The 25,451-nt window shown below is 38.9% G+C and overlaps 6 protein-coding genes and 1 non-coding gene across 9 annotated transcripts; 3 read left to right on the top strand and 4 right to left on the bottom strand.

Moving 5' to 3' along the window:
- Nucleotides 1-1,287: 1,287 nt before the first annotated feature.
- Nucleotides 1,288-4,884, top strand: LOC125474085 (B3 domain-containing transcription factor FUS3-like). Its single transcript, XM_048577515.1, has 6 exons — nt 1,288-2,453; nt 3,584-3,673; nt 3,802-3,902; nt 4,024-4,070; nt 4,173-4,249; nt 4,345-4,884. Exons 1-6 carry the CDS (start codon nt 2,106-2,108, stop codon nt 4,633-4,635), a joined length of 954 nt encoding a protein of 317 aa, XP_048433472.1. The 5' UTR covers nt 1,288-2,105; the 3' UTR covers nt 4,636-4,884.
- Nucleotides 4,885-5,050: 166 nt separating this feature from the next.
- On the top strand, nt 5,051-5,123 carry TRNAK-CUU. The gene has a single exon. It is a non-coding gene; the product is annotated as a tRNA-Lys (tRNA).
- Nucleotides 5,124-5,539: 416 nt separating this feature from the next.
- LOC103966580 (V-type proton ATPase subunit C) lies at nt 5,540-9,047 on the top strand. The gene is made up of 11 exons (XM_009379752.3): nt 5,540-5,820; nt 5,930-5,998; nt 6,247-6,374; nt 6,488-6,587; nt 6,938-7,005; nt 7,094-7,235; nt 7,422-7,538; nt 7,741-7,866; nt 8,232-8,315; nt 8,400-8,479; nt 8,652-9,047. The coding sequence occupies exons 1-11, from the start codon at nt 5,707-5,709 to the stop codon at nt 8,752-8,754; spliced, it is 1,131 nt and encodes a 376-aa protein (XP_009378027.2). The 5' UTR covers nt 5,540-5,706; the 3' UTR covers nt 8,755-9,047.
- A 326-nt stretch (nt 9,048-9,373) lies between these two features.
- On the bottom strand, nt 9,374-12,350 carry LOC125474247 (mitochondrial phosphate carrier protein 3, mitochondrial-like). Its single transcript, XM_048577708.1, has 6 exons — nt 11,990-12,350; nt 11,010-11,371; nt 10,843-10,886; nt 9,951-10,165; nt 9,744-9,868; nt 9,374-9,652 (listed from the first exon to the last, which is right to left on the bottom strand). The coding sequence occupies exons 1-6, from the start codon at nt 12,293-12,295 to the stop codon at nt 9,592-9,594; spliced, it is 1,113 nt and encodes a 370-aa protein (XP_048433665.1). The 5' UTR covers nt 12,296-12,350; the 3' UTR covers nt 9,374-9,591.
- Nucleotides 12,351-13,788: 1,438 nt separating this feature from the next.
- LOC103966583 (pentatricopeptide repeat-containing protein At3g26782, mitochondrial) lies at nt 13,789-17,850 on the bottom strand. Of its 3 annotated transcripts, none has more exons than XM_048577707.1 (3): nt 17,719-17,850; nt 15,707-17,373; nt 13,789-15,608 (listed from the first exon to the last, which is right to left on the bottom strand). In XM_048577707.1, the coding sequence occupies exons 2-3, from the start codon at nt 16,634-16,636 to the stop codon at nt 14,565-14,567; spliced, it is 1,974 nt and encodes a 657-aa protein (XP_048433664.1). In that variant the 5' UTR covers nt 16,637-17,373; nt 17,719-17,850; the 3' UTR covers nt 13,789-14,564. The 3 variants fall into 3 exon arrangements, with proteins under 3 accessions (XP_048433664.1, XP_048433663.1, XP_009378030.2); XM_048577706.1 differs by lacking the exon at nt 17,719-17,850 and adding an exon at nt 17,496-17,696; XM_009379755.3 differs by lacking the exon at nt 17,719-17,850 and having other exon boundaries at nt 15,707-17,689.
- LOC125474165 lies at nt 17,106-17,450 on the bottom strand. Its single transcript, XM_048577605.1, has one exon. The coding sequence runs from the start codon at nt 17,448-17,450 to the stop codon at nt 17,106-17,108; it is 345 nt and encodes a 114-aa protein (XP_048433562.1).
- A 1,306-nt stretch (nt 17,851-19,156) lies between the features above and the next one.
- LOC125474246 lies at nt 19,157-21,954 on the bottom strand. The gene is made up of 2 exons (XM_048577705.1): nt 21,100-21,954; nt 19,157-20,230 (listed from the first exon to the last, which is right to left on the bottom strand). Exons 1-2 carry the CDS (start codon nt 21,646-21,648, stop codon nt 19,514-19,516), a joined length of 1,266 nt encoding a protein of 421 aa, XP_048433662.1. The 5' UTR covers nt 21,649-21,954; the 3' UTR covers nt 19,157-19,513.
- Nucleotides 21,955-25,451: the final 3,497 nt, after the last annotated feature.

Here is a 25,451-nt window from a genome sequence, read left to right as displayed (position 1 = left end):
CTTCGTACGAGTTGTACAAATGGAACCTGTTAGTTTGTGACCAGAATTTGCTATTTTTGTTAGTTATTTTCCATCAATTACAATGACAAATGGTCAATTCAATATATATCTTTTCCTCACCTGATTTTTTGTTAGTTATTTTCCAGCAATTACAATGACAAATGGTCAACTCAATGTCTATCTTTTCTTCACCTGAACAGTTCAGAAAATTCAAAATTAAATGGGCGAATTGCAAGGCCAATTTGCAGCAAATGGTACACAGTATAGTTCTCGAATACAATGATTACCTTGGTATTGCTGTAATTAGAATTTACCCATGGTGATGCTGATTAATTTATAGATACAAATTTTAAAATTTAAAATTATTCAACGATGATAAATAAGATGATGAGTATTAATGTCACTTGAAGATGGTGAACAAAAATGCACTCTTATTTACTCGAGGTGTGGAGTCTAAGTTAAGAGTTGTTAATTTATCACTTCATTTATCCGAACAAAAAAAAAAGAATAATACTAAGCATATTACCTATTTAAATATTAATTAATATATTTATTTTCTATTAATGACACGTGATATGGCTTGCAAATTGATTCACTTTTGCATGGCATCCAAGTGGCAGCGGAAGCATATTTGAGGTTAAAAGAGGAGTGAGCGATTAGGGGCAAAAAAGGCATTTCCCAAATTTACCCACAATACAATGGAATGTATAGTGCAAAATTTTTTCCTTATGTCACCATTTTAATTTTGATCATTGATTATTTTATTGTTTTTATAGTTATGTTTGAGTCTCAAAATTTTGTTCACGTATAAATCTGTTGATGCCCCTCATTTCAAATATATAAATTTTATTTTACCTCTGAAAAAGGTATGTCCCAAAATTTCCAGCTATATATTTTACAACAAAATATATTTCAAAATTTAAATTATAAAGAAGAAAATTCGAATTCGAACACTAAAAGAGTACATTTCCTCGAGCTCATGTCAGCACAAAAATTCAAAGTTTTAAATGGAAATGGATGTCGTAATAAATAAAAAGAAAAGGCGAAGTCCGAATGTGAATCAGATTAAGTGGCGTAAAATCTGGAAATCAGATGGAGCCTAGAGGTCTGTTTTTTCAGTCGGTTAAATCAGATAGCCGTAGATTTTCGGAATTAAACGATCTCGGCCGTGCGTTTTAATAAATTATGCTTGATGTGATTAGTGAGTAAAATAGTCCATGGTGTGAGTATCACACCGGAAACTCTCCTTCATCCCTACCATACGTAAAACTCTCTTGTTCGTCTCTGAGAGAGAGAGAGAGAGAGAGAGAGAGAGAGAGAGAGAGAGATGCCATTGAATTGATTACACAGTTGCATGGGGAGTCAGAACTTTTGCAACACCTGGAGGTTCATCTCAGCCCAACATTGCTGTCTTCACTGTCCATCCGTCACTCCTCCGTTGGCCACTCTCCAACTACCACCACCCCCCACCTTATCCCCTCCTCCCCCTCCCCCACCATCCCCTCCACACTTCTTAACACTAACCATGGTTTGATCATTAAGTTAACTAGCTAGCAAGGTTTAATAAAAATAAACAAAACCATGAATGCATATTGCACATTTGTCATCCGACCCAGAACAGGAGGTCCTCTTTTGTAAATTGCTCCATTGCGAACACCATAGCTAAACCCTAAATCTGGCTTTTTCGTCCATACATTAATGCATACAGCCCCATTTGCACATAAACAATGAAACAGATGTGAAAAAAGAGAGCAAAGAAAAAGCTTTTAGAAATCATGATAAGACTAAATGCAGGCTGCACAAATGTCACTGGAAAATCAAGGATACCAGCAGCAACTTTATTCTCCAAAAGCCCTTGCCAAAAATAGCAAAGAAAACAAGGAAAATTAAACAAAAATTAAGAAAAAGGTAGCAAATTAAGCTGGGAGTAGCACACACCTCCAGAACCACCTAGCTAAGCTAGATATATATTCTTCTCTTTCCAAAGAGGTAGCCCACCCATTTCGCGACTGCCGAGCGTCCTCCACAGCCACTGTTACTGAAATCCAAGGTCCAACCTGTACTAGTAATTTCCTTTGCTTTTTAACACTTTTGCTTTTGGTTTAATGGACCAAACAGCGGCGGCAGCAGCTGTAGCAGGTGGCGGCCTTCGTGAGAAAACCGAGGCCTCTGGCTTGAGGGCAGGTGTAGGGGCTGAGCTCGGCCTTGTCATTGCCAAGGGGGACAAGGATAACCCGGATCACAAGAGTAAAGTTCACGGGTCGGAGCGGAGCGGATCGATCCATGACCTTGTCCGTGCTGTGACCAGTTTCGGTGTCCTCAGGAAGAAACGAATGACCAGACATAGGCGATCCTCCATCATCAACTTTCACGACCTCTCTTCTTTCGCTGCTGCTGCTTCCTCCACCCCCTCGCACGTGCTACCACCCCCCTCCACTCTCCCTCCTGCACGTGTGAGCTTCCTCAATTTCCCTTTCCTTTTCCCTCTACCTCTCATACGTATATAAATTATTAGTATTATTTGCTTATTATTTTGTTCTTCAAATTTTACCCTTCTTCGTTTGAGTTAAATTTAATTGAATTATTTTCTTATTTATTTAATTATTTTTCTGAGATTTATGCTCCCCCTTTGGTAATCACATGAAATCTGATGTTTTACTTTTCGGTCCATATGATCTGACAATGTTCCATCAGATGTATGTTAATTTGATTTGTATTTTTTGCTTGATTTTCTTCCATTTATTCATTTATTCATTATTTTAATTTTTTTTGTTACAAAGACTAGATTGATTTGATTGACCTTTTCATGGACTGGATATATGACCCTTCACACTTACAATTAATCACTCTATCAAATTTTATAAATGGAGTTTCCGGCTTCGTTATAAATGCTGTGATTTGGATGATTAATCAAGGGCAATTGTATGTTTTTCTTTGGGGGGATTTCCTTCTGAAATATTAACTATTTTATTTTACTTTGTAATGATATGTTGGTTCAATGGAATCAGTCGGATCTAATATTTCTGAACTTAATCTATGTGATGGCATGATCAGGTTGGGCACCAACAGTTTAAATCTACTGATAGAATGATGTATGTCAACGTACATTACGTATATAAAAACCTTTACTAATTAATTTGTCTGTGTTCGAAAGGAGTCCCCATAAACCCCCTTCCCCTTAGATATAGATTCTGGGGAAACTCTATAGTATGAATTTGTCATATTCGATATGAACATTGTATAGTTAAATAACCGTTCGATTGATGAGTTCACCTTTTTTTCAGTTAAAAGGCCAAAGAATTGAGGAGTCCGCTCTTTATAGTACTGTTTGATGAGCGAATCATAGTTGGATTTATTCATATTTGATATAGAATCCCTAATCTAGGTTGGATTCTAGATTCTGAAGTTTATAACTTTGCTAAAATGCTAATCATCATGTGATTTATTGTCCAAGACATGACATGATAGAAAACACTGCACCTTTGTGACTTGTCACTTATCTCAAGACAAGTTTGTTCGATGCATATCTTTTTTTGCCTTGGTCTGATTTCAATGATATCATGAATGGATCTGGATGCTTCAGGTAATTGATCCAACACGGTTGCGATTTCTTTTCCAAAAAGAGCTAAAGAATAGTGATGTGAGCTCTCTCAGAAGAATGATACTCCCCAAGGTAATTACTCAATTTGTATCGCATTTATAAATGGCACTGACTATGATATGAATAGTATCATGCTAACTAATTGAGCTATTAAAGATTCATATATATATGACAATGCCAAATCGTTTACTTAATTGCAGAAAGCAGCCGAGGCTCATCTCCCTACCCTCGAATCAAAGGAAGGAATGCCAATCAACATGGATGACATAGATGGTCTGCATGTTTGGAGCTTCAAGTACAGGTTTGAAGCTCCTCAATATCTTTAACGAGTTCTCTATTCCTTTCAAGCCCTGATCAATTTTCTGGCAATTTATGATTGCACAAAAAGTCATCTACTTTTGTTGCTTTTTCTAATTAATCAGGTTTTGGCCTAATAACAACAGCCGAATGTATGTACTTGAAAATACGGGTACATATCTCTGCCTTCTTTCCCTTTTATCAAACATTTGGTTCTTATATTGGGTTATCAATCTTGTAATGTTGATTTTTTTTTTTTTTTTTTTTTTTTCAGGTGAATTTGTTAATGCACATGGCTTACAGTTTGGAGATTATATCATGGTTTACCAAGATAATCACAACCAGAATTATGTAGGGTGACCAGACCATTATACAGTTCAAGATGATTTGATCATTAATTAAACAGACGCTAATTAAGTTGTTCTTGACCGTACATGCATTTGCAGGTCATTCAGGCAAGAAAGGCATCTGACCAAGATCATGTATACGGAGACATAAGTGGTATGAACATTGCGGTGAATGACCTCTATATGCAGGAGTCGAGTTTGTTTTACATGCCGAAAATGGAAGAGGATACGACTGCGGGCTTGTCATTTGTGTATGACACCACCACCTACTCAAACGACTCTCTGCTTGATTTTTCCGGGGGATCAATGATGACAAACTACTCCAGAAATGGGTCTCTGCATGAAAGTTTTGGATCTGTTGAGAACTTGTCTCTTGACGACTTCTATTAAGTTTTAGCGTAAACTAATATATGTGCAATATCAGTATAAGGGGCATTGCATGCAACTATATGAAAATATGTAACCACCTAAGTGAAAGTGACCAAATGAGTCTGACTTTCTCTTTTTGTACCTTTGTATCGTATTTTGATAGTTGATCGTATGTACCAATAAAGGCATGAGCGAGTGTAGTGCAAGTGTATAAACTTGTGACATGTATTTTGTTTAATTTTCTGGATAGATTTATGATATCGGTTAATCTCCCAATCTTCTTGCATAAGAAACTGAAATGAGTATTGAATATGTTAAAAGATTAACAACATATGTAATTGGAACAAGTAATCTTGTTCCACAAATCTAACATTATCCATGAATTGACTCATGCTTAACCGTTGATTATGGGATTTTGTCTAACGCCAGATGGGCAGCCCGTCTAGCTCAGTTGGTAGAGCGCAAGGCTCTTAACCTTGTGGTCGTGGGTTCGAGCCCCACGGTGGGCGCTTCTATTTTATTATTTTGGCAGGTTCCTATGCCTTCATTTTTATCCGGCTATTGGTTTTTTTTAATTTTTTTAATATATTTTTTTTATCTTGCTATGAAGAAATGAATGAGGATCCTCAGAGGTTTTTGAGTAATCTTAAATTTATGTTCGTTTATCGTATATCATTCAATTAGTTTTAGTCAGATATTATTTATATTTAATTTTAAATAAAAATATTTAAAATAATTTCTAACCTACAAATGAATAAACATAATTTAAAGATCTCATTATCCGAGGATTCTCATTCCGAAGAAATAAGCAATTATAGAAGTTGTGGATGAATCAGGATGAGATGGCATGATCTGATTGGCCTATTAGTAAATATATAATTTTGGCAGGGAAAAAGAAATCAGGAATTAAACACGAAAATAGAAATCTATAGAAAACAAAAGAAGAAGGAGAAGCAGCACCCAGCACCCAGCAGAGAGAGAGAGAGAGAGAGAGAGAGAGAGAGAGGGAGTTTGAGGAGCGCCTAGCAAAAGCACAGAGCGAGCTGCGAGAAGGAGAGAAGGGTGAGCGGATTGATTAGGTGGGTGGATTGAATGGCGAGCAGGTATTGGGTGGTGTCTCTGCCGGTTCAAAACTCGGCGTCGTCTCTATGGAACCGTCTGCAGGAACAAATCTCCAAGCATTCCTTCGACACTCCCCTCTACAGAGTACTTACTCCTGTTTCTCTCCTTCTTCTGATTTTTCAAGATCTGATCTGATTTTTTCCAATTCATTTATCTGCTCGTTTAATTTAATTGTATCAAACACTTTTTGCAGTTCAATATTCCTAATCTCCGTGTTGGAACCCTGGATTCTCTTCTCTCCCTCAGCGACGATCTCTTGAAGGTATTCTCCCGATTATTGTATTGATAATTTGGAATTCTGAAACTTGTTTGGTAGCTTAAAATACCAATAATTATCTTTTTTCAATGATAATTTTCTGACATTTTATCTTATCCGATTGAAATCTCATTGCCTGAGAATACTCTCTTTATAGTTGTTGAAATCTAATTTGTTGCAATTAGAATGCAATTTTTTCTTCGCTCCGATCTGTAAATTTTAGTTTTAATTTTGTGATTTTTGGCAATTTGTAGTCCAACAACTTTGTAGAGGGTGTTTCTCATAAGATCAGGCGCCAGATCGAGGAGCTTGAGAGGGTTTCTGGCGTGGAGAGTAGCGCTCTGACTGTTGATGGAGTGCCTGTCGATTCATACCTCACCAGGTATTAATTCACAGTTCAATGAGATCAATAATGGACTTGAGGTGTGGTGTTTTGGTTTATCTGTGGTCACTGTCTGTGACTGAGTTTTGAAATTTGGATTTTTGCTGTGGTAGGTTTGTTTGGGATGAAGCCAAGTATCCAACAATGTCGCCCTTGAAGGAGGTGATAGACAGCATACATGGTCAAGTTGCAAAGATTGAGGATGATCTCAAGGTAATGCTTCATATTTTTTGCTTCAACCTGATGAGATGTGAGTTTCCTAAAACTTATTGGAATGATAAACTATACATACTCCATAAGTTGTAGTCACTATAAGCATTTCTTTGTTGTGATGAGGGGGCCCAAGCTGTTGCTCTTAAAGGATGGAATTTATTGGTATAACAGATGATATTTGTTGCTGGAGAAGTGAATGACTATAGTTAATGGCGCTGAGCCTAGTTTCTCCAGCTCTTTTCATTAGTTTGTTACCCAAACAAGCAACTTAATGATAAGTTGGATTTAAATATATTTAGTCTGACTCTTTGCAAGAAAAATAAATCACCATTTTATGACTCGTATGTTAGGTTCGTGTAGCCGAGTATAATAATGTCCGCAGTCAACTGAATGCTATCAATAGAAAGCAGAGTGGAAGGTATAATATTTCTATAACTCTAATCTTTGCAAGAGTATGACCTATTTTATTACGATTCTTGGTTTACTAATCTCTTGGTGTTTTTTAGCTTAGCAGTTCGTGATCTTTCCAGTTTAGTGAAATCAGAGGACATCATTGTTTCAGAACATCTAGTGACCCTCCTTGCAATTGTTCCCAAGTACTCTCAGAAGGATTGGCTATCAAGCTATGAGACCTTGACTAACTATGTGGTATGATTTACCTCCAGAGCTTTTTACTTCAGCTGCTACTGACACCAGGTTATTGCAGTTGGTTGGAGATAGTTGATGTACATCCTATCTTGCAAAGTTTTGGAATAACAGCTAGCACTTAATTTTTTTATGTTTATTGCAGCCTTCTTCTTTCAGTCTTATTTGATCATATTAAGCATTTTTCAGGTCCCTAGGTGCTCCAAGAAGTTATTTGAAGATAATGAATATGCTCTTTACACTGTAACACTGTTTAATCGGGTTGCAGATAACTTTAGAACAAGTGCTCGTGAAAAGGGGTTCCAGGTGCGTACTTTTGTTTTTTGAACATGCTGTTCTGATTTCCCATGAAAGTTGCAAAAATGAATCTCCTTTACAGTTTATGCAAATATCAAATCACTGATCTGATAAATGTAACAGCAATAGAGATATGCAAATATCCTAGTTCCATTTTTTACACTCCGAGAAATTTTATGACTAACTCGTGGTTCTTTATCATGTGGTTCAGATTCGTGATTTTGAATACAGTTCTGAAGCACAAGAAAGTCGAAAGCAGGAGTTAGAAAAATTGGTGCAAGACCAAGAAAATTTAAGAGCCTCCCTTTTGCAGTGGTGCTATACCAGTTACGGGGAGGTAATTTTTGCTTCACTCAGTTTACTTTGTTCAAAGTTATGTCACTGGCCGTGCAATAAAAATGTAGCAAAATTGCGGTAGCATGGGTCATGTTCTGATAGACAGTGGTATTACTTGTGGGTGTCTCTACCTAGTAATCTTAAATTAAAGATTCCCCTGATGGCCTTATTTGAGTGGCCTCCATACACGATGCCTGCTTTTTTCTCTCTCTCTCTTAGTTACAGTTTTCCAGAATTATTCTTGGTGGAATTGTTGTACTATTATTATCGTATGTTATTAATGCTATTGTTGTATCCTGTTTTTGCATGCCCTCCTACGACAAATTTGGAAATTTCTTACTCAATGCACTAGTTTCTCGCCTGCAGGTTTTTAGCTCCTGGATGCATTTTTGTGCTGTACGTGTCTTTGCAGAGAGCATTTTGAGATATGGTTTACCACCAAATTTCTTGGTAAATAAGTTTCATCTGTTGTCACTGGTTTACGACCAAGCATTTTCTCTTGACTAAGCATTGGATATTCAAATGAAATTTCAGGCATGCGTGCTAGCCCCTACTACAAAAGCCGAGAAGAAAGTCCGTTCAATCCTTGAAGGATTGTGCGACAGTGGCAACAGGCAAGTCCATAAGCTTTCTTTATGTTTGTTTTACACAAAGGGAGAAGCTAACTCTTCCATAAAACAGAACTGACCAATTGTAATCTATGCTAAGAAACCTTGTGTGATGTGCTGTGTGCTTTTAACGCATCTCTCTTACCTTACGTCCTTGATGTTTTTGTCAACAATGCAGTACCTTCTGGAAAACTGACGATGAAGCCGGGGGAGGAGTGCCTGGTCTAGCAGGTGATGCGGATGCACATCCATATGTTTCATTCACGATCAATCTTGTTTGAATGGGCACTTGATTATCCCTGTCAGAATCTGAGGATCTTTTTGGACGACAATAACAGTGGACGGGATAATTTGTATATTAGCATTTACAGTCGCATTCTTTGTTTATTTATTTATAATTGCTGCTCTGGGATTCTTCGTGAGGGATCCTTTTGTTTTGGTGCTTAAAACTTGGTAGTTTTGGGGCTCTCCGTACTAATATCTGTAGAGCATGGAATCACAGTTCTTGGCTTTCTATAATTATTTGAAAGAAGCGATGGGAATAATATCTTTGGGTTTTCAGCCCTTTGACATATTTCGTTCAGTGCTCTTGCGAGGTTGTTTGGTTTTTACACATATTGTTCCATACTTTCGAGCGTGTTTCTCCCATTTCTGACCTTCAATCCAAACTTGCACTTATGTTTCGACATTGGATTAAGTTAACGCTTTAATCTAACAAGAAATGTGGAGCAAGAATTGCCTTCGAAGAACAGCATGAACCTATTTCAAATCATTTCAGTTTGAAACGATAAAACAAAAATCGTATGCAGGCATAATTCCCATGCCTTTCGATTTTGGGATGGCAAAGAAAATACCCCATCTAACATTATTTTTTGTCGCCTACACTCGACAAAGGGTGACTCCCCTCAACACCAACATAAAATTTCAAATTCATACCTCATCTAACTACAAATACGTCTTTTAAAAGAGGATGAGAGCAAAACCATCCCCAAATGCAAAAGAAACAATACTCCTGTTTGATACCATTTAAGCAACTTCAGCAATCCTATGCTTATTTCCTATGACAAATTTTCAGTTCCAAAAAACAACAAAGTCGATCCGGTTGATCACCCAGTGGTTTACACCTTAGCAAGCTCGGATGCAGCAGCAACCGGAGGGGGAGCACCGCCAGTTGTTGGCCTGAAAATTTACCGATTCACAAAAATTTACCTAACCATGCATTTACATAACCTAATAACAAAACAAATTGTTGCAGGAAGGAATGACTTACAGTCCGACGAAAACTTTGAATGCATCATAGATACCCCACTGAGCTCCAGTAAGAGTTCCAATCATGACAATACGAAGAGGAAGCCCACGGGTAAAGAGACCGATCACTCCCATCTTCTTGACAGCCTGCACAGCCAGAAACCAAAACAATCAAAACAGAGCAAGGAAGAAGATGTACTAGAACAAATCCAGAAACCATAGCACTCACATCACCAACTGTTGCTCCTTTGGCATTGTTGAGGAAGGAGACAAGATTGTCAGCAGGATGAGATACAATAGCACAGAATACACCAGCCACATATCCACCAGCAAAACTTATACCAAGCTGCAAAGATTTGGAGCACTCGCTCTTAGGTCTAGGGATGGCATATTTATAGATCATCTCCACAATAGTCTCAAAGGAGGCAAACTTCATCATGGTGTCTACAAGAAAGAACAAGTAGGTAAGTAATCAGCATACCAAAACAAGAAATACAGATTAAAGATCATGAAAACGCAAGTACGCAAATTCAGCACCTATCGGGCAAGTTTCAGAAACCTCTTAAAGAAAATGTAGAATATAATAGGCAATTTGCTGAAGATAAATCTAAACATGGCCCACACAAAGCTTCAAGCAAGAAATATTTGTCTTAATAAATGACAACAGAAGGCTACACCGAAGGGCTCAAAACCCAAATAAGAAGTAAACATGGCTCATAAGATTATATCTAAAACAAAACAACATAAATATGGCTATTTTTTGTGGCCAGAAAATTCATCCAATCTACCTACAGCTAGAAAAATGCAACAATATCATGACCTCAATTGCTTATTGTGCAAACAATCCATGTAACTTGCAGAAGCAGGAGGAAGATGAGATATAAAACAACTTAGAAACTTCATAATAGTAAACATGACATAGAAGTAGTATTCAAAAGTTCAAAACTACAGCTTTCAAGTTTGTGGTTACCAATTGCATCTCTAAAATTATCGCTTTCATGTTTAAAAGGGGTTCCCCATATGGTGCATCAGGATACAATCGAATAATCCTTTCAAATCATATGCAGTTCACATGAGTATCAGGATAAAGACGGTCATGTATTCAAATCTTTCCAACTTACATGGGATTTGACGTCCCCATAGTGGAACAATACCCTTGTACAATCTGAAATTGAAAATTATTCACATGTTAATCTTAGCGACGGTAATTTAGTTTGAAACTGAAAGAAACAAAACAGGCATCTGTGTGTAAGAAAAAATATTACAACAATGATGCAGTACAACTTACCCAAGAGCACCTTCTGATCTGACAAACTTAGGAAGTCCATCTGACAAACCTCTAGCAAATCCAGGCTGAGTTTGCACACGGACCTTGACTGCCTCAAAGGGGCAAAGAGCAACATCGGCAATGACCTCAGCAGATGCTGAACCAGCAAGGTAGATCAAGGTCTTGTACTTGGCAGCAAACTCTGGTCCAGCAAGGTCAGAGTAGTACTTCTTGAAAAATTCATAGAATCCAAACTTGCAGGCACCCTGAGCACTGTAACCAAGGAGGGTAGGCACCCATCCCCTGAAAAAGCCCTTAACCCCCTGCTCCTTGAGCAGAACTCCAAAACCAGATGTGATGCTTTTGTATTTTGCGGGATCAATCTGAAAAATCAATAAATAATACCCGCATCATCAATCAAATTATCTACCTTCACCATTAAATAAAGTGAGAAATATGTGCACGTTACAAATGTCTCTGATATGAACCAAACAAATATCTTACATTGACAGCCCTTCAAAGCAAAATAACAAAATGAAGGAATCAATATAGAATGCCAAGCAATCAATCGATACAGAAATAGACTGAAAATCAATAGATCAAAGACTCCAAATATAATAAAACAACATGATCGAGAGGGTACAAATAAAGAATTAAATAAAATCCCTAGACTTTTGAAAATTCGACGGAATTCAGATCCAGTTCAGATCATGATGCAGTGGAAATAAGAACCAAAATATACAAAATTCACAGCCAATATGTGAGCCACGGATAACAAATCAGAGACCTGAACAGTCCAAGAACCTAGGAAAGATATCCGAATAATTACATACATACATACACACACACAGAGATACATACACAAATGAAATGTTACGGGCAAAACCGAAGAAAAATAGCACAGATCTAATCAGATAAAAGAAGCAATTGTATGATAAGCATAGATAATCAAAATTAAGTCAGAGATAAGAGCTCGGGGAAGAAATAGCTAGGGATCTGACCTGCATATTGCACTTGACGAGGTCAAGGGGAGTGACGGCCGTGTGAGTGAGACCACAGCTGAGAATTCCTCCAAAAGTACAGGCAGCGTAGAAGGAAGGCGAGTACATCTCGATCTTCCCCAAGGGCTCGCGGGGCGACGGAATGACGAGGCCCTTCCTGGCGGAGACTCCTTCGACGGTGGCAGTCGGCGTGAAGCCGCCGCTAGGCCTGGCGTAGAGCATCTTCTCCAGCGCGATGGAGGACGAGGAGCTGTAGAGGAAGCTCGGGATCAGAGCCTTACGCGATTGCTTGTCTGAGAGAGCCATGGGAGAGAGAGTGATTGATTGCTCTGAGATTTGGGAGATGAAGAAGGAGAGAGAGAGAGGGAAACGGAAGAAGAGAGAAAGGTATTCTCTCCCAAACTCTCGCTGCCAGATGCTTTTGCTAGAAATGGGGCGCTCCTCTCCTCTCCTCTTGCCCTTTTTTATTCCGGTTTTTGCTATGCGCCTATTGGTCCGACGCTAGCTCAACCCTCGCATCAATTCCACGACATGGAGAGAATTTTTACCGTGCCAGGAACACGAAACCAAAGTTAAGAAATTTTATTTTTTAAGTTATTAACTTTTTAACAATATATTTTATTATATAATAACACGTGATGTATTATTTCGTGTGCCGGTCATATTAAAATACCTTTTTATGACATAACCCTGTCGATCACATTTATTTACTATTATACCACTCAGCGTGGCTGACCTTTCGCATTTTTTGGGCCCGGCGGCCATCAAACTAGGTCTTTTCACTCTTTCTTTTTTATTTGTTCGGGTACCAATTTAGGTTTGTTTTGGTCAAATATCAAAGTAGGCATTTGAATCGATCTACTTCAAGGAATGAGGAGCTGTAATTATATGCTGTTTTGAGTAATCGAGAAAGTCTCTGGCGACTAGAGAAGTGAAATTGAAAATCAACTAGGGTTACAATCAATCTAATTCATGTTTTTTTTTTCGAATATTTGATTGCATATAGTAATGTATTTACGATATTTTTTTTAAAATTTTTTGTATGTGTTAGTAAAAATTTAGAATAATTTCAATATTTAATTAAGTAAACATACACTTAAGGATAATAATTTAAGAAGATGATTTTATACACATACTTTTTTTTATCTTTCACATATATAATTATCTCATTTAATCATTTTTAATTCATTCGATCTGTTAATAAAAATTGAAAATCTTGCGGAGAAAATGAAAAAGGATAACACCGCCCGTGCGAGAAACTGGCAGAAAAAGAAACCGCCATAGAAGAGGCATGAATAATGCCAACCCATAGAAAGGCATGTACGGGGAAAATCAATAGATATGGTATTTCCAATTTTTCAAAGGCTAGTGTTTGACTTACCTGTTTCTCTACTTACAATTAACGAATTTTTATCGTTTGACCATTATAATTGAAATTGTTTATTTTTCTTTTTCATCATCTAAAATCTTATATGCAAAAAATTATTCAATTTAGAGATATTTTAGTCATTCGTATGCATAAAACAAATTGACGATTTATGATGATGCTACTTGTTACTAAAACGTTAATTGGTTTAACATGTATAGATAACTAAACAATCTCCAAATTGAATGGTTTGTCACAAATATAATCTTTAGATGATGATAAAGAAATGAACGGTTATGATTGTAATGTTAAAACTTCGTTAATCATCAGCAGGGAACAAGAAAGTCCTCCATGGGACACAAGCATCCTTTGGCAAATTGGCAATTCGTAAACGTTACTTTGGTTGCGTAGTCAAAGTATCACACCCTTTTGATTTAGAAAAGAAATATCATTAGTTATTTTCCTTCCCGGTAAATTTCACTACCTTCCATTATATATACGCACTTTTTCTGAAAAATATGTCCACAGCCCGCAGAAATCAAAATGAAACATATGAAGAGTTGAAAAATGAAATGCAAATCGAGCGTTATTTGAAGAACTGAACGATCAAGGCTACATGTGGATACAGAGTCGATGAAACATATGGTCTGGTTGTTCCACTAGCTTTTCATCTCCACGCCATAGCTCACGAATTCACTTGCGAATCCCCAATGCATAATGCTGAAGTTCTGGTTCACTAAACAAATCCAAAAACATTAGCAACACCGGAAACAGCAAAGGAATTGTCGAATGTCTGAAGATGCTCGATTATAGGCTTTGATTCCTATCCTCATTCTACTACTCAGAATCATGTGGTCGGTCGAATATGAGAGTGAAAAATGAGGGAGCCCGTTGAGAGGTAGATTCCGGAACTTGGAAACCTTCATCACCTTAGTAAGCCATCATCTTTTTGAGCATGACAAGTATCCCATTGGTAGAGTAGTGATTTGTGGTTCTGTTTTTTGACCAGAATCCTGGTCAAGGCTGATCTATAATTTACTCAGTCTTCTGTTAATCAGACACAATCTTATCAGAAGTGGCGTTCAGTCTCCCCAAAACTGATTATATGAATGTTAGTCATAACATTCATATACAGCCATTACATGCTATATATTGCTCAACACCTTCGAGCCAAATTTGCTTACCAATCGCCATCTTCTTACAGAGCCATCACCAATAATCTCCACAAGAACACAACCCATCCCTGAAGTGATGAAACCGCTTTGAATCTCTGACCACAATTTCCCGATCAACAACCTTTGTAATCAACTTAATAACAGTATGACAATCGGCGCAAACTCGGAGATTCTTGATTATCTGAATCGTTACACCAGGTACAGAATTCATGATTCCGAAGGCAACAGCCAGCTTCTCACTATGTACTCTTAGGACCATTTCCTTCTCTTCCTCATCAACATCATGAAGAACTGAACTGATATTGGGTGCATAGCCAACCTCTTGCAGCTTGATTGTCAGGTTTTCTAGATACTCGTAAATCTTCTCATGCTGAGGATGCTCTCTGTCTCCAACCAAAAATAAATGCACAATACCTCTCAGTTCAACCAAACTGAATCCAGGAGGTTTAACCAACCCACGATTCTTCATCAGTATTCTCATCCTCTCAACATCTTCCCATCGCCCAGCATCGGCATATATGTTTGAAAGCAAGATGTAGTACCCACAATTATGAGGGTCGAGCTCAAACAGCTTCCTCGCAGAAATCTCTGCAAATGTCACATTTTTGTGTACCCTGCAAGCCCCAAGAAATGAACCCCAGACTACACAATCTGGCCGGATCCTCATTCCTTTTATTAAATCATAAGCTTTGCTAAGATCACCAGAACGTCCAAGAAGATCAACCATGCACCCATAGTGCTCAATTCCAGGTTCTACACCGTATTTGTGGCTCATGTTATTAAACCAATACCAACCTTCTTCTAATAGACCAGCATGGCTGCAAGCATTTAGAAGTGACACAAATGTTATGTAATTTGGTTTCACACCATCTCTTATCATCTTATAGAAGACCTCCAATGCTTCTTTGGCACGGCCGTGCATTCCATAACCTGCAATCATGGCGGTCCATGTCCTAACATTCTTCTCCTTCATGCAATCAAATGCCTTTCTTGCCAAGTCAACTGTACCACATTTGCAGTACATGTCGATAATAGAGGTAGACACTATCACATTCTCTTCCAAGCCCTTTTTCAGAACCTATAAACAAAAAGACCAAAGATCGCATTAGTTATGAGAGCCTACAGTAATAACCTATTCCAGATATGATATAAAGGGCTTGCGAGAAATTTGAATACCTGATCATGTATGGACTTCCCAACTAGCAGAGGCCCAGCATGTGCACATGCTAATAACAAAGCAGACAATGTCACCGCATTGTAGCAGATGTCACCATCCTTTGTCATCCCGTAGAAGACTTGCCATGCCTCGGAAGATAATCCACTCTGTGCATAAGTTGCAATCATGGAGTTCCAAGAAACCAAATCCTTTTGAGACATTCCATCAAACACCTTTCTAACAAGACCGAGCTCGCCGCATTTGGCATATGCATCCATCAAAGTATTCCCTACCCGTAAATCCCCATCGAAACCTCTTTTAACCACCAACCCATGAACACTTTGGGCAAGTCCCTTACTCGATGCACGAGAACAAGCCGACAGAACAGAAACCAGAACAACAGGATCTAAAGAAACATCCTCATTGTCAATTTCCTCGATCAACAACTCTTTAAACAGAGACAAGGCTTGGCAGGCGGCGTCGTTTTGAACACACCCGGTGATCATGGATGTCCAAGAAACCACATTTCTGTAAGGAATTGTATCGAACAGTTTCCATGCATCCGTCAATCGACCGCACCTGGAGTACATATCGATGAGGGCAGAGGAGACAAAGAGGTCGGACGCAAAGCCGAAGACCAACGCCTGCTGGTGAGCTTGCTCGCCGGAGTGAAGGTCCAGCAAAGCGGAGCAGGATTTGATGGCGCAGGGGAAGGAGGAGCGGTTTGGTCTGAGGGAGAGCTTTCGCATCGACGAAAATGCCCGGAGGGCTTCGAGGGAGTCGCCGCTCCGGGCCAAGTCGGCAATGACGGAGTTCCAGGAGGCGACATCGTTTTTGTCGACGTATTTGTTGAACCAGGTTGTGAGGTTGGGGTTGTTAACTGTGACCGAATATTGGTGTCTGCTCACGAGACAAAAACTCGATTTTGAAATCTTCATTCGTTCATTCATTCTTCCCCCGGCGGATTTTCGTGGCTTTGGATTCCCGCTGAGCAAACAAACTGGTCGCAAATATGAGATCCTTTTGGAGCGGTTGACATGAAAGCTTTTCTGCCACCCTTGTAAAGTCGCACATTAGTCAACGAAATGATTGCAAATGTTGTGACAGATATGTCCGTCATCCGTTAGTCCCAAATGACGCCGGTTCAATATGTCATCGTGTTAGTTTTAACGTACGAACACGGTGTTATCCAAAATATTCAACAATATCGATACAACATGAACATTCCCAACAATATGGATAATACGGACTGCACGTCAGTTCTTCGACGTTCTTTCTGGCATAACTAACCAAATGATCCATAGAATCATGAAAAGTACAGAAACAGCAAATTACAAGCCATACGTTCGTTCCTCATCCTAAACCTGAGCTTATTGAGTCTAATAACACCTCTGGCATAATTACAACAGATTCGAGTAGTTACGCAGCATTGGCAAATTTGAAGAGAAACAAGGTAGAAAGCCCGGCACCAAACATTAGAGCACCGCACTGACAGTCGGAGTTGGGGTTGGCGGATGAAACTTTGCCAACGAACTGGCCAGAGCTCGGGACTGGTGCAAATGCATCTGAGGAATTAGAAGCTTCATCACTTGGAGAAGGGAAGAAGGACGACATATTGTTACTGGGTGGATTTCCATTTGGTAAAACCGATGGAGAAGCTGAAATCGTTGGCACCACACTCGATGACCTGCACAGAGCATGTAAATTAGCAAACAAGATGGCTGTGCATAAAATTGCAGAGAATTTACTGACAGACAGAGCCATTAATTTCCACAGATATCTCTGGATTTTAGGCTAGTTGAACTGAACTCTGAACTGGGGGGTTCAACTTCGATGTTCAATGTGTGTGTGTGTGTGTGTGTGTTTATGTTTATGTTTATAAACACATCAAGCTATTGATGAGTGAGTGAGTGAGTGAGTGAGTGTCAGTGTGAGTGCCACTGTTACTGCCTCATCTGTGACTGTCTGTTGTAGTCACGGGATGGACAGCAGCACTTTCAATTCTCTTTTGTTCTTATTTATGGAAATCAACCTTTTTGTTTTCTCTTTCTCTGTCGTGTTTATTTGCCAAAGTAAAGTTAGATACCAATTAGCTCGTGGTTTAATGCTAATTGTCTCCGCTTGGTAAGAGGAAGGCTCATAATTGAGTTATGGAAATATATATATATATATATATATATATTTGTGATGCGTTTGGAATCTGATTGTAGCTAGGATATAGCCATAACATGCTGCATAATGGATTGCCTTATTTCTATGGTCAGAAATTGTTAGGCAATGCGATTCGCAACTGTCGGCTGCAGCTGCCGGCCCCATCCATCTATAAACCACGATCCATCCCATGTGAGAGTTGTTGGTGTCTGGTGACCCACGCACCGTACCTGTGTGTGTCCTGTCTGATGACACTTGTTACAGAAACTAGGACAAGTTACTCTAGCAGTCTAAAATAACCACATGGCCTTTGCCTCTCTCTTTACTTTTCTCTCTCTCTAACATGGTTTTGCATGCAAATTCACCCCCGAACGATCATCTAACTATCCAACTTAGCGTCCAATAACTCCTCTCATTTGGAAGTGTTTTTATTGACTCGTTTGAAAGTGTTTTTAAAATGATTGAAAATGTTTTTGTGAAATTGATTTTGAGTTACTTTTGGAGTGCAGAAAGCACTTAAAAGTGTTTTTACAGGATTTACTTGGATTTTTACCAAAAATTGGTTTCTAAAACATTTTCATCAAAAGCGTTTTTATTCATTTAAAAGCACTTCTAAACAAACTCTAAAATAACTGAAAGGACTTTTGAGTAAAAAATGTTATTCTTAAATTTCAGGCAGACGGGCCATATACCCACTCCAACAATACCGATACTGTCCCCACTTAGAGTGTGGTAATTCTATTTAAAAGACTTATTCTCAAGCTCTGTGGCTAATGTGGGACATAGGAATTCTAACACTCTCCCGCACGTGAGACCCTATTTTATGGGTCACACATGGAGTTTCACACATCGACAACTATGTGGACCCAAGCCAGGGCTCACCAGTTCGCATTGGGCCAATGAACATGGCATCTTTTGCCCTACGTGGAGCCATGTCAGGGCTCACCCATTCGAGCGGGGCCAAAGGGGACCCACCCGTTCACGTGGATGTATGGGCCCATCTCCTAGTTCTGATACCATGTTAAATTTCAGGGTAGAAGGGCCATGGGCCCACTCCAACAACATCGATACTGTCTCCACTTGGCCACCTACTCAATCTGTCAGGTGTGAGGTTTTAATACAAAAGGTCTCGGAATTAGTTAGAGTGGGGTAATTCTATTTAAAAGGCTTGTTCTCAAGCTCTGTGGCCAATGTGGGACAGAGAAATTCTAACAGATATTGAGTCCGAAAAACACTTGAAATGTTTCTTACTGAAAAAGAAAAAAAAGAAAGATGCATACATAAAAAAGGAAAAGAGCATAACCAAAACCCAACTCAGATTGTTCCAACTGAGATTTAATGTATATAGCTGATAAATGCATGAGCAAAGTTTATGAATTACGAAATTTCTTCAAAATATACAGGAAATACATGATTCTGCACACCATCTCCTGTAAATGCTACAAATCAAAAGAATCACCCGATACAAGGATCCAACTCCAACAACATTTCATTCTTCTTTTGCGGAGTTGAACAATTCGGAAATAAATATAGCAAATGTTACAACAAATGGCAGGGTATTGCATATTTTATGCAAAAATATCGTGTTTTGTGACCTACTGATCCCGGGAAATGAAACTTCACTTTCCCATCGTCGGTATAATGTAACAAGTTATGATACTCCAAGTCTCTAACCACTACATAAGCCTGAGGTGTGCAGTATCATTCAACCTCTTTATCTGCCAACCTGTTCTCCATGAATGCTGTAAAACTGTCACAGAAGAGTCTTCTATGCAAATCTTATGCGACATTAATGGGCTGCATCCAAGGATGCCCGTGAGGAGACATTTGATTGGCACTGCATGACTGAATATACCAACACAAGACGCAGAAGAGGAGCTTCTCCCACTTAAATCATGCGGGGAACTTAGGTGAGTGACGTCCTGGGGGGAAATTTCATCCTCAACCTCCTGAATTCCAGTTGTAGTCACAACTTGTAGCCTGCTTTTACCAGACTTTTTCCTCAAGAGCCCCTGCCGCTGCCTGTGAAGCAGATCCCAGTTAGGCGGAGGAAGGGAAGGCCCCTCTCGGTCATGAACTGAGTTGGTTGATACATGAGAACTATGGTGTGCAAAGCCTTGACTCTCACTCTGATTGTGTGATGAGAATGAGTAGAATGCTCTCGACTTTTCAGGAAGCCCAAGGACTGTCCCGTTTAAAAAACCAACCATTTGAAATTCCACTTGCCGAAGTGACTCTCCCGATGGTGCAGAGAAATCAGGCTGAACTCTTTCGATGAAGCTCAAAAGTTCAGCTGTGTATATTTCTGACCGGGGGCACCCCTCCCAATCTCCCTGACTCATCTCTGCAAGCGCATCTGAAGATTGTATCTGTCCAACTGGAAAGTTCATTTCCTGCATGATTTATAGCCAACAAAACTAATTAGATACATGTAAAACGTCTTACACTATACCTTGCATTATCTCTTTAGCTGCTCATATCAGGAAACAATATCTACAAAGCAGTCTATGTCACATCGTCAGCTGAAAGGGGAACCTACTTATATGATTCTTGATGAAGAAGAAAAGGAATCAAAGGGCTGGGGACCTAAAACTTAATGAAGGAGAAGGAGGAGGTGAAGGAGAAGTCAACCAAACGGAACACTATCAAACCTGACCTGACTTTCTAATCCAGAGAATTCTTTTAGTCCAAAAACTCAAGGACATGATATATTCTGCCAAAATGATTCTGATTCCAATTATACTCGTACTCATTCTTGGATATTCATAGTTCAGAACACATTACTTGGACTAAGAAGCCACGTCTTAAAAGCTACGAGCCATAACTGCGACAGCTTCTACACCAGTCAAGTGACCGAGCAAACGAGGGACCGTGACGGTAGTGATGCATATAGCACTTATAGCTTTCATTCTATCCCACAAACCAATTAACTCGATGTGAGGAAGCTTTTCATCCCAAATATGCGTTGTCAGCTATACAAATCCTTGCATGCACCGTGAGTTACCAATTGCAAATTCTACCAAATTATAAGCTAGAAGGCTTCAAACGAAAAAATCATATTCAGCAAGTAGTTGACGGACACATTCACATATCCCTCTCTCACTGATAAGTCAATATTATCGAAATTCGGACATAAGTAAAATTCCTATAGGCATAATTCGATGCATAATTCATAGTCAGTTTTCTAAAATTTGCAATGCGCAATCAGAATTCTAAACTCCAAGCCTTCAACGACATGAAACAAGTTCAATTAAAAAATTACCTGACAGACGGAAACCGCCATGGAGCGCGCACGATCCAGAGGAGATGAGTAAACGGCACTGAAGCTAACCCTCTGGGAGTTCAAGAAAACCGCCAGGGCCCTGGCCTGGCGCTTGCCGTTGGGAGTCAAAGCCGCCTGCGGGCACCGTCCGCCCACCAAATCGGGCCTTAAATTCAACTCGCACTGGCCGTGACTAATCAAAAACACCTCCGTGACGAATCGGTCATCCTCCATGCCATTGGACGAGAAGCTCCGGGAGAATCCGGGAGGCGGGGGCAGAGGCGAAGGCGGAGCTAGGACGTTGTAGGGGTCCCACACCTTGATGGAGGGTCCCAGGCGCGGGGTGCCCAAGGTGGAGAGCTGAGGGGAGAGAGGGGATGCGGATGCGTGGCAAAGCATCTCGGGCTCTTGTTCTAGAACCTTCTTGATCAAATCCTTGTCCAATTCCAATCCACTTCGAATGTTGGGCTCGCCATTGATGCCGTTCTCTTCCTCCTCTTCTTCTTCGTCTTCCTCTTCGACCTCTTGTACGGACTGTGTGGCGCCCATCAATATACAGAGAGAGAAAGAGAGAGAAGTGAGATCTGCCGGCGCACCGATTTGTGAAATTAGATCTGCTTCCGCTTCTGCTTCTTGTGTGGTTTGACTTGTTGTATAAATGATATCAACACTGTAACTAGTATTGTATTATAGGAATGTTGGGATGGTTCGACGTCAGTATGAAAGCTGGACAGACAATGCTATCCCTCCTGTCCTCCCCCACCTCTTATATGGTATCCCAATCAATGTCAATACAACTTCCGCTTTTTCTCCCTTTCCCTTCCTAACATTCACACGAAACGCAGAAATTATTGTTACCAAAGCTCAACTGTTGAAGAATCAACTTCAACTATCAAGTATGTTCAAAGGAAGCCTCATACGACGTCGTATTCCGCCTTGGACTACCGGACCTTAACTCATTGGTTAAGCCTTCGTGATCGGCCCACTTAGTGATCGGCCCGTTTATTATTATCTTTTTTGTTCCAAATGGAAACGGTCCGGTCCAAAGGGACTTCACTTGATGATAAGAGCAACTCCAGCCCAAAGAAAATGGACTGGCACCAAGTGAAGAAAATGGACTGGCACCAAGTGAATCTGCTCCAGCCCGTGCAATTGACTGGCACCTAGCCCGTGCCAGTCAACAGCCCAGCCCAAAATGGACAGACCCATAAGCCGGTCTGTTTCTGGCGCGTGCAACACACGCGGTGCCCGGGGCGCGTAGCCGACAGGCTGTGCAGGCGCTGGGGCCCGCGTGCAGGCCCACTTGCAGTCGTCCGGGGTGAAGGATACGTGGCCTCCTCAGAGCCGTTGGATTTCCAACTGCTAGTTTTTTAGGCCGTTGGATTTCCAACGGTAAAAAAAATTTAAATTGGACCGTCCGATCACAGATCAACGGTCCACGTTTATTTGACCAAAAATTTAAAAAAAAAAAAAAAAAAGGCCCAACGGTCAGAAATTTGACCGTTGGCCACGTGGCATCGTGTTGGCTGTTGGATTTGATTATTTTTCAAATCCAACGGTCCCGATTAATTACAACATTAAAATTTATTAAAAATTAATTAAAAAATGTCAAAATTTTTTTAAAAAATACAGAAAAATTTTAAAAAATTATTATTTTTTTCTATAAATACCTAACCCTCATCTTCCACCTTACACCACATTTCAATATTTTCCACCTTAGCGGAAATCTATTCAAAAAATAGTACGTTCGGATAATGACACGTGGCGTGACGAGATTGGTTAAAAATCTTATCGAAATCTTGCCTAAATTATTGTACACAGGAAGTGACACGTGGGTTGTCGGGATTGGTTGAAAATCTTAGCGGAAATCTATTCAAAAAATAGTACGTTCGGATAATGACACGTGGCGTGACGAGATTGGTTAAAAATCCTATCCGAAATTAAAACTTTTTTTTTTTATTATTTTATAAAAAAATTATTTAATATTTTAAATGGACTGGGTGCCAGCGCATTTTGTAGGGATGGAGATCGTTTGTGCCAGCGCATTTTTAGACTAGGTGCCAGCACATTTTTTTTTGGGGTGGAGATGCTTTGGCCTATTACTGTTCATTGAGTCTGTTACTGTTCAATTAAGTGGATAAATAGGCTAGGTGCTGGCGCAAAGTGGATAGGGGTGGAGTTGCTCTAAGAGCGCATGATTCTCCTTCATTTGTCCCCCTTTCATCCCACCTTTCCCCCTCCGTCCTTTTTCACTTTTCATCGATCTCATCTCGTATACGTAATAGTTATCAAATGGAAGCTGGTTGTAGATGCAAGCATTAACAAGCAACATAACTAAATAACAAACCATATAACTAGTGATATATCGTTCCCTTTTTAAATGTTGAAAGATGTTTTAAGTTTGGATTTATTCATTCCATATCTCTTGTGTGATCCGTGATCGTCAATCTTAAACTATCCAAACTCTTTCATCGTATCTCTCGTAATCATAAACAATACAAAATTAAGCTTCGCGTTGATGCTCACTCCACCTAAGCCTAGCTAGTTAGACTAGTATCCTAGAATGGAGAATATATATATATATATATATATATATATTCGGATTAGCTAGTACGCAAGAAATTTTGTAGGTCTATGCATGTCCACCATCAATATTATTATGTGTTAGATTTTATCACAAAATCAATGGCGTAGCCAGAAATTATTTGGTGGGTGGGCTTAAATAAAATTATTACTACGAAATCAAATTTTTAATCTTATATTGCCTACATAAAATTATATAATAGTAAAAACTTGAATGTAGTAATTTGAAGTAAGAATTTTGTGCTATGTTTTATAGGTTTCTAACCTTCAAAGCTTTCAAGTGAATAAAATAAGAAATCATTTGTGGTATGGAAGTTTTAATTTATTACTATTAAATATAATATTGGTTAAAGTGATGAGTTTATTTAACATCTGTTAGCTCTTATTATTATTAAAAACAGTCTTATTAATAAAAAAATGCATTTGTTAAATGGAATATGACAATTAAAAATCATAAACTCACCCAAAAATTAATATTTTTAAGCTTGAAGAACCAAACTCTCCCTATGCTATAGCCTAGGGGAGCCTTGTACTTGGCTCCGCCCTTGCACAAAATGTTTCGGTAATATTAAAAATGAAAACTCCTATGTATTAATTGTATACTATTTTAACATTACCGATGTGAAATCCTATATCGCAACAGTACGTATTTTAATTAACACCCATCGATCATTACAACCTCCATAATCCATATAGTAATAGTATTTATATTCGCACACGAAATACATACAATACCATTGATCCACGCATGCATGCATTATACATATGTTGCTCCAGTTGCTAGTGTTGAACTACTTTAATTACTAATGATCATGCATAACTGGGGTTTGTTAATGACAAATTAATTAATCAATTAGTGTTTAATCAATTGTTTGTATGCGTGTACAGAACATGATAAGGTAAGGGCAGTGAGGCCAACAAAAAGAAGAACATGATGGAATAAAGTTTTGTTTAAGAGACAAGAAATATGCAATATCCCGCACTTTGAGATTGTAGCCTCACTCACTTGTCTGATGTTTGTCTCCACAACCTCAACAATCTGCTTAATTATAGCTTAATTGTTCCTTAAATATATATATATTGAGATCCAATTATATATTTACATCTTTAAACTAATAAATATTACACCATTCTTTTCTTTACGATAATTGATTTGCTCTCCCTTTTAATTTATTTTTTCTTATTTTACTTCCTATTTTTTGTTAGCTACTGTAGTCTGCAGTACCCTAGCTACATCCTAAGAACCCCACATTGATTCTTTATACCTCCTAACCATTCATTTCGTATTGGGATATGATATCCACACACCTCATTTTACTTTTTACACACACTTTTAATTTTCGGTCGTCGGATTGGATGAATTGAAGAAGATCAACGGACTGAAATTATCAAGGAATGTGTGTGAAGTAAAATAAGGTGTATGGATAGCACATCCCTTCGTATTTCTCATGATCCACTATATGTGTTCAACTTCAACATGATATATTTAAAGGTGTATATATACACACACGTGTATACATATATACATATACTATTATTCGGTACATAACTACATATGATCTACAAAGATTTCTACACACTCCATATTAAACTATGCGTTTGTCATTGCTCTACTTGGAAGTGCCCGGCAGGCCGGTGGCAGTGGCCCAAAAGATTGAGAAACCAAAGTTGTTTCTTTGTATTTGAAAGCTATTGTTTACTTTTTTGATATGCAATATTATATGAGTAATGCTATATTTGCGGACAATATTTGAGTACTCATTGGTGAG

The sequence above is a fragment of a genome, unplaced genomic scaffold (assembly GCF_019419815.1).
Source record: "Pyrus x bretschneideri cultivar Hongxiangsu unplaced genomic scaffold, Pyrus_bretschneideri_v1 Contig12, whole genome shotgun sequence".
In the NCBI taxonomy this organism is placed as follows: Eukaryota; Viridiplantae; Streptophyta; class Magnoliopsida; order Rosales; family Rosaceae; genus Pyrus; species Pyrus x bretschneideri.
The sequence above is the reverse complement of the archived record's forward strand: the minus strand, read 5'-3'. Positions and strand labels throughout refer to the sequence as shown.

Bases quoted from the DNA above. Each gene is read 5' to 3' on its own strand.
- LOC125474246 (XM_048577705.1), bottom strand. From the start codon at position 21,648: ATGGGCGCCACACAGTCCGTACAAGAGGTCGAAGAGGAAGACGAAGAA. The intron at 20,231-21,099 runs GTAATTTTTTAA...TAAATCATGCAG, and splicing joins TGGCGGTTTCCGTCTGTCAG to GAAATGAACTTTCCAGTTGG.
- LOC125474165 (XM_048577605.1), bottom strand. From the start codon at position 17,450: ATGGCTCTGTCTGTCAGTAAATTCTCTGCAATTTTATGCACAGCCATC.
- LOC103966583 (XM_048577707.1), bottom strand. From the start codon at position 16,636: ATGAATGAACGAATGAAGATTTCAAAATCGAGTTTTTGTCTCGTGAGC. The intron at 15,609-15,706 runs GTATTCAAATTT...TTTTGTTTATAG, and splicing joins GGAAGTCCATACATGATCAG to GTTCTGAAAAAGGGCTTGGA.
- LOC125474247 (XM_048577708.1), bottom strand. From the start codon at position 12,295: ATGGCTCTCTCAGACAAGCAATCGCGTAAGGCTCTGATCCCGAGCTTC. The intron at 10,887-11,009 runs GTAAGTTGTACT...TTTCAATTTCAG, and splicing joins AGATCAGAAGGTGCTCTTGG to ATTGTACAAGGGTATTGTTC. The intron at 9,869-9,950 runs GTGAGTGCTATG...CTGGCTGTGCAG, and splicing joins AAGGAGCAACAGTTGGTGAT to GCTGTCAAGAAGATGGGAGT.
- LOC103966580 (XM_009379752.3), top strand. From the start codon at position 5,707: ATGGCGAGCAGGTATTGGGTGGTGTCTCTGCCGGTTCAAAACTCGGCG. The intron at 5,999-6,246 runs GTATTCTCCCGA...GGCAATTTGTAG, and splicing joins TCAGCGACGATCTCTTGAAG to TCCAACAACTTTGTAGAGGG. The intron at 6,375-6,487 runs GTATTAATTCAC...TTGCTGTGGTAG, and splicing joins GTCGATTCATACCTCACCAG to GTTTGTTTGGGATGAAGCCA.
- LOC125474085 (XM_048577515.1), top strand. From the start codon at position 2,106: ATGGACCAAACAGCGGCGGCAGCAGCTGTAGCAGGTGGCGGCCTTCGT. The intron at 4,071-4,172 runs GTACATATCTCT...TTTTTTTTTCAG, and splicing joins GTATGTACTTGAAAATACGG to GTGAATTTGTTAATGCACAT. The intron at 4,250-4,344 runs GTAGGGTGACCA...ATGCATTTGCAG, and splicing joins ATAATCACAACCAGAATTAT to GTCATTCAGGCAAGAAAGGC.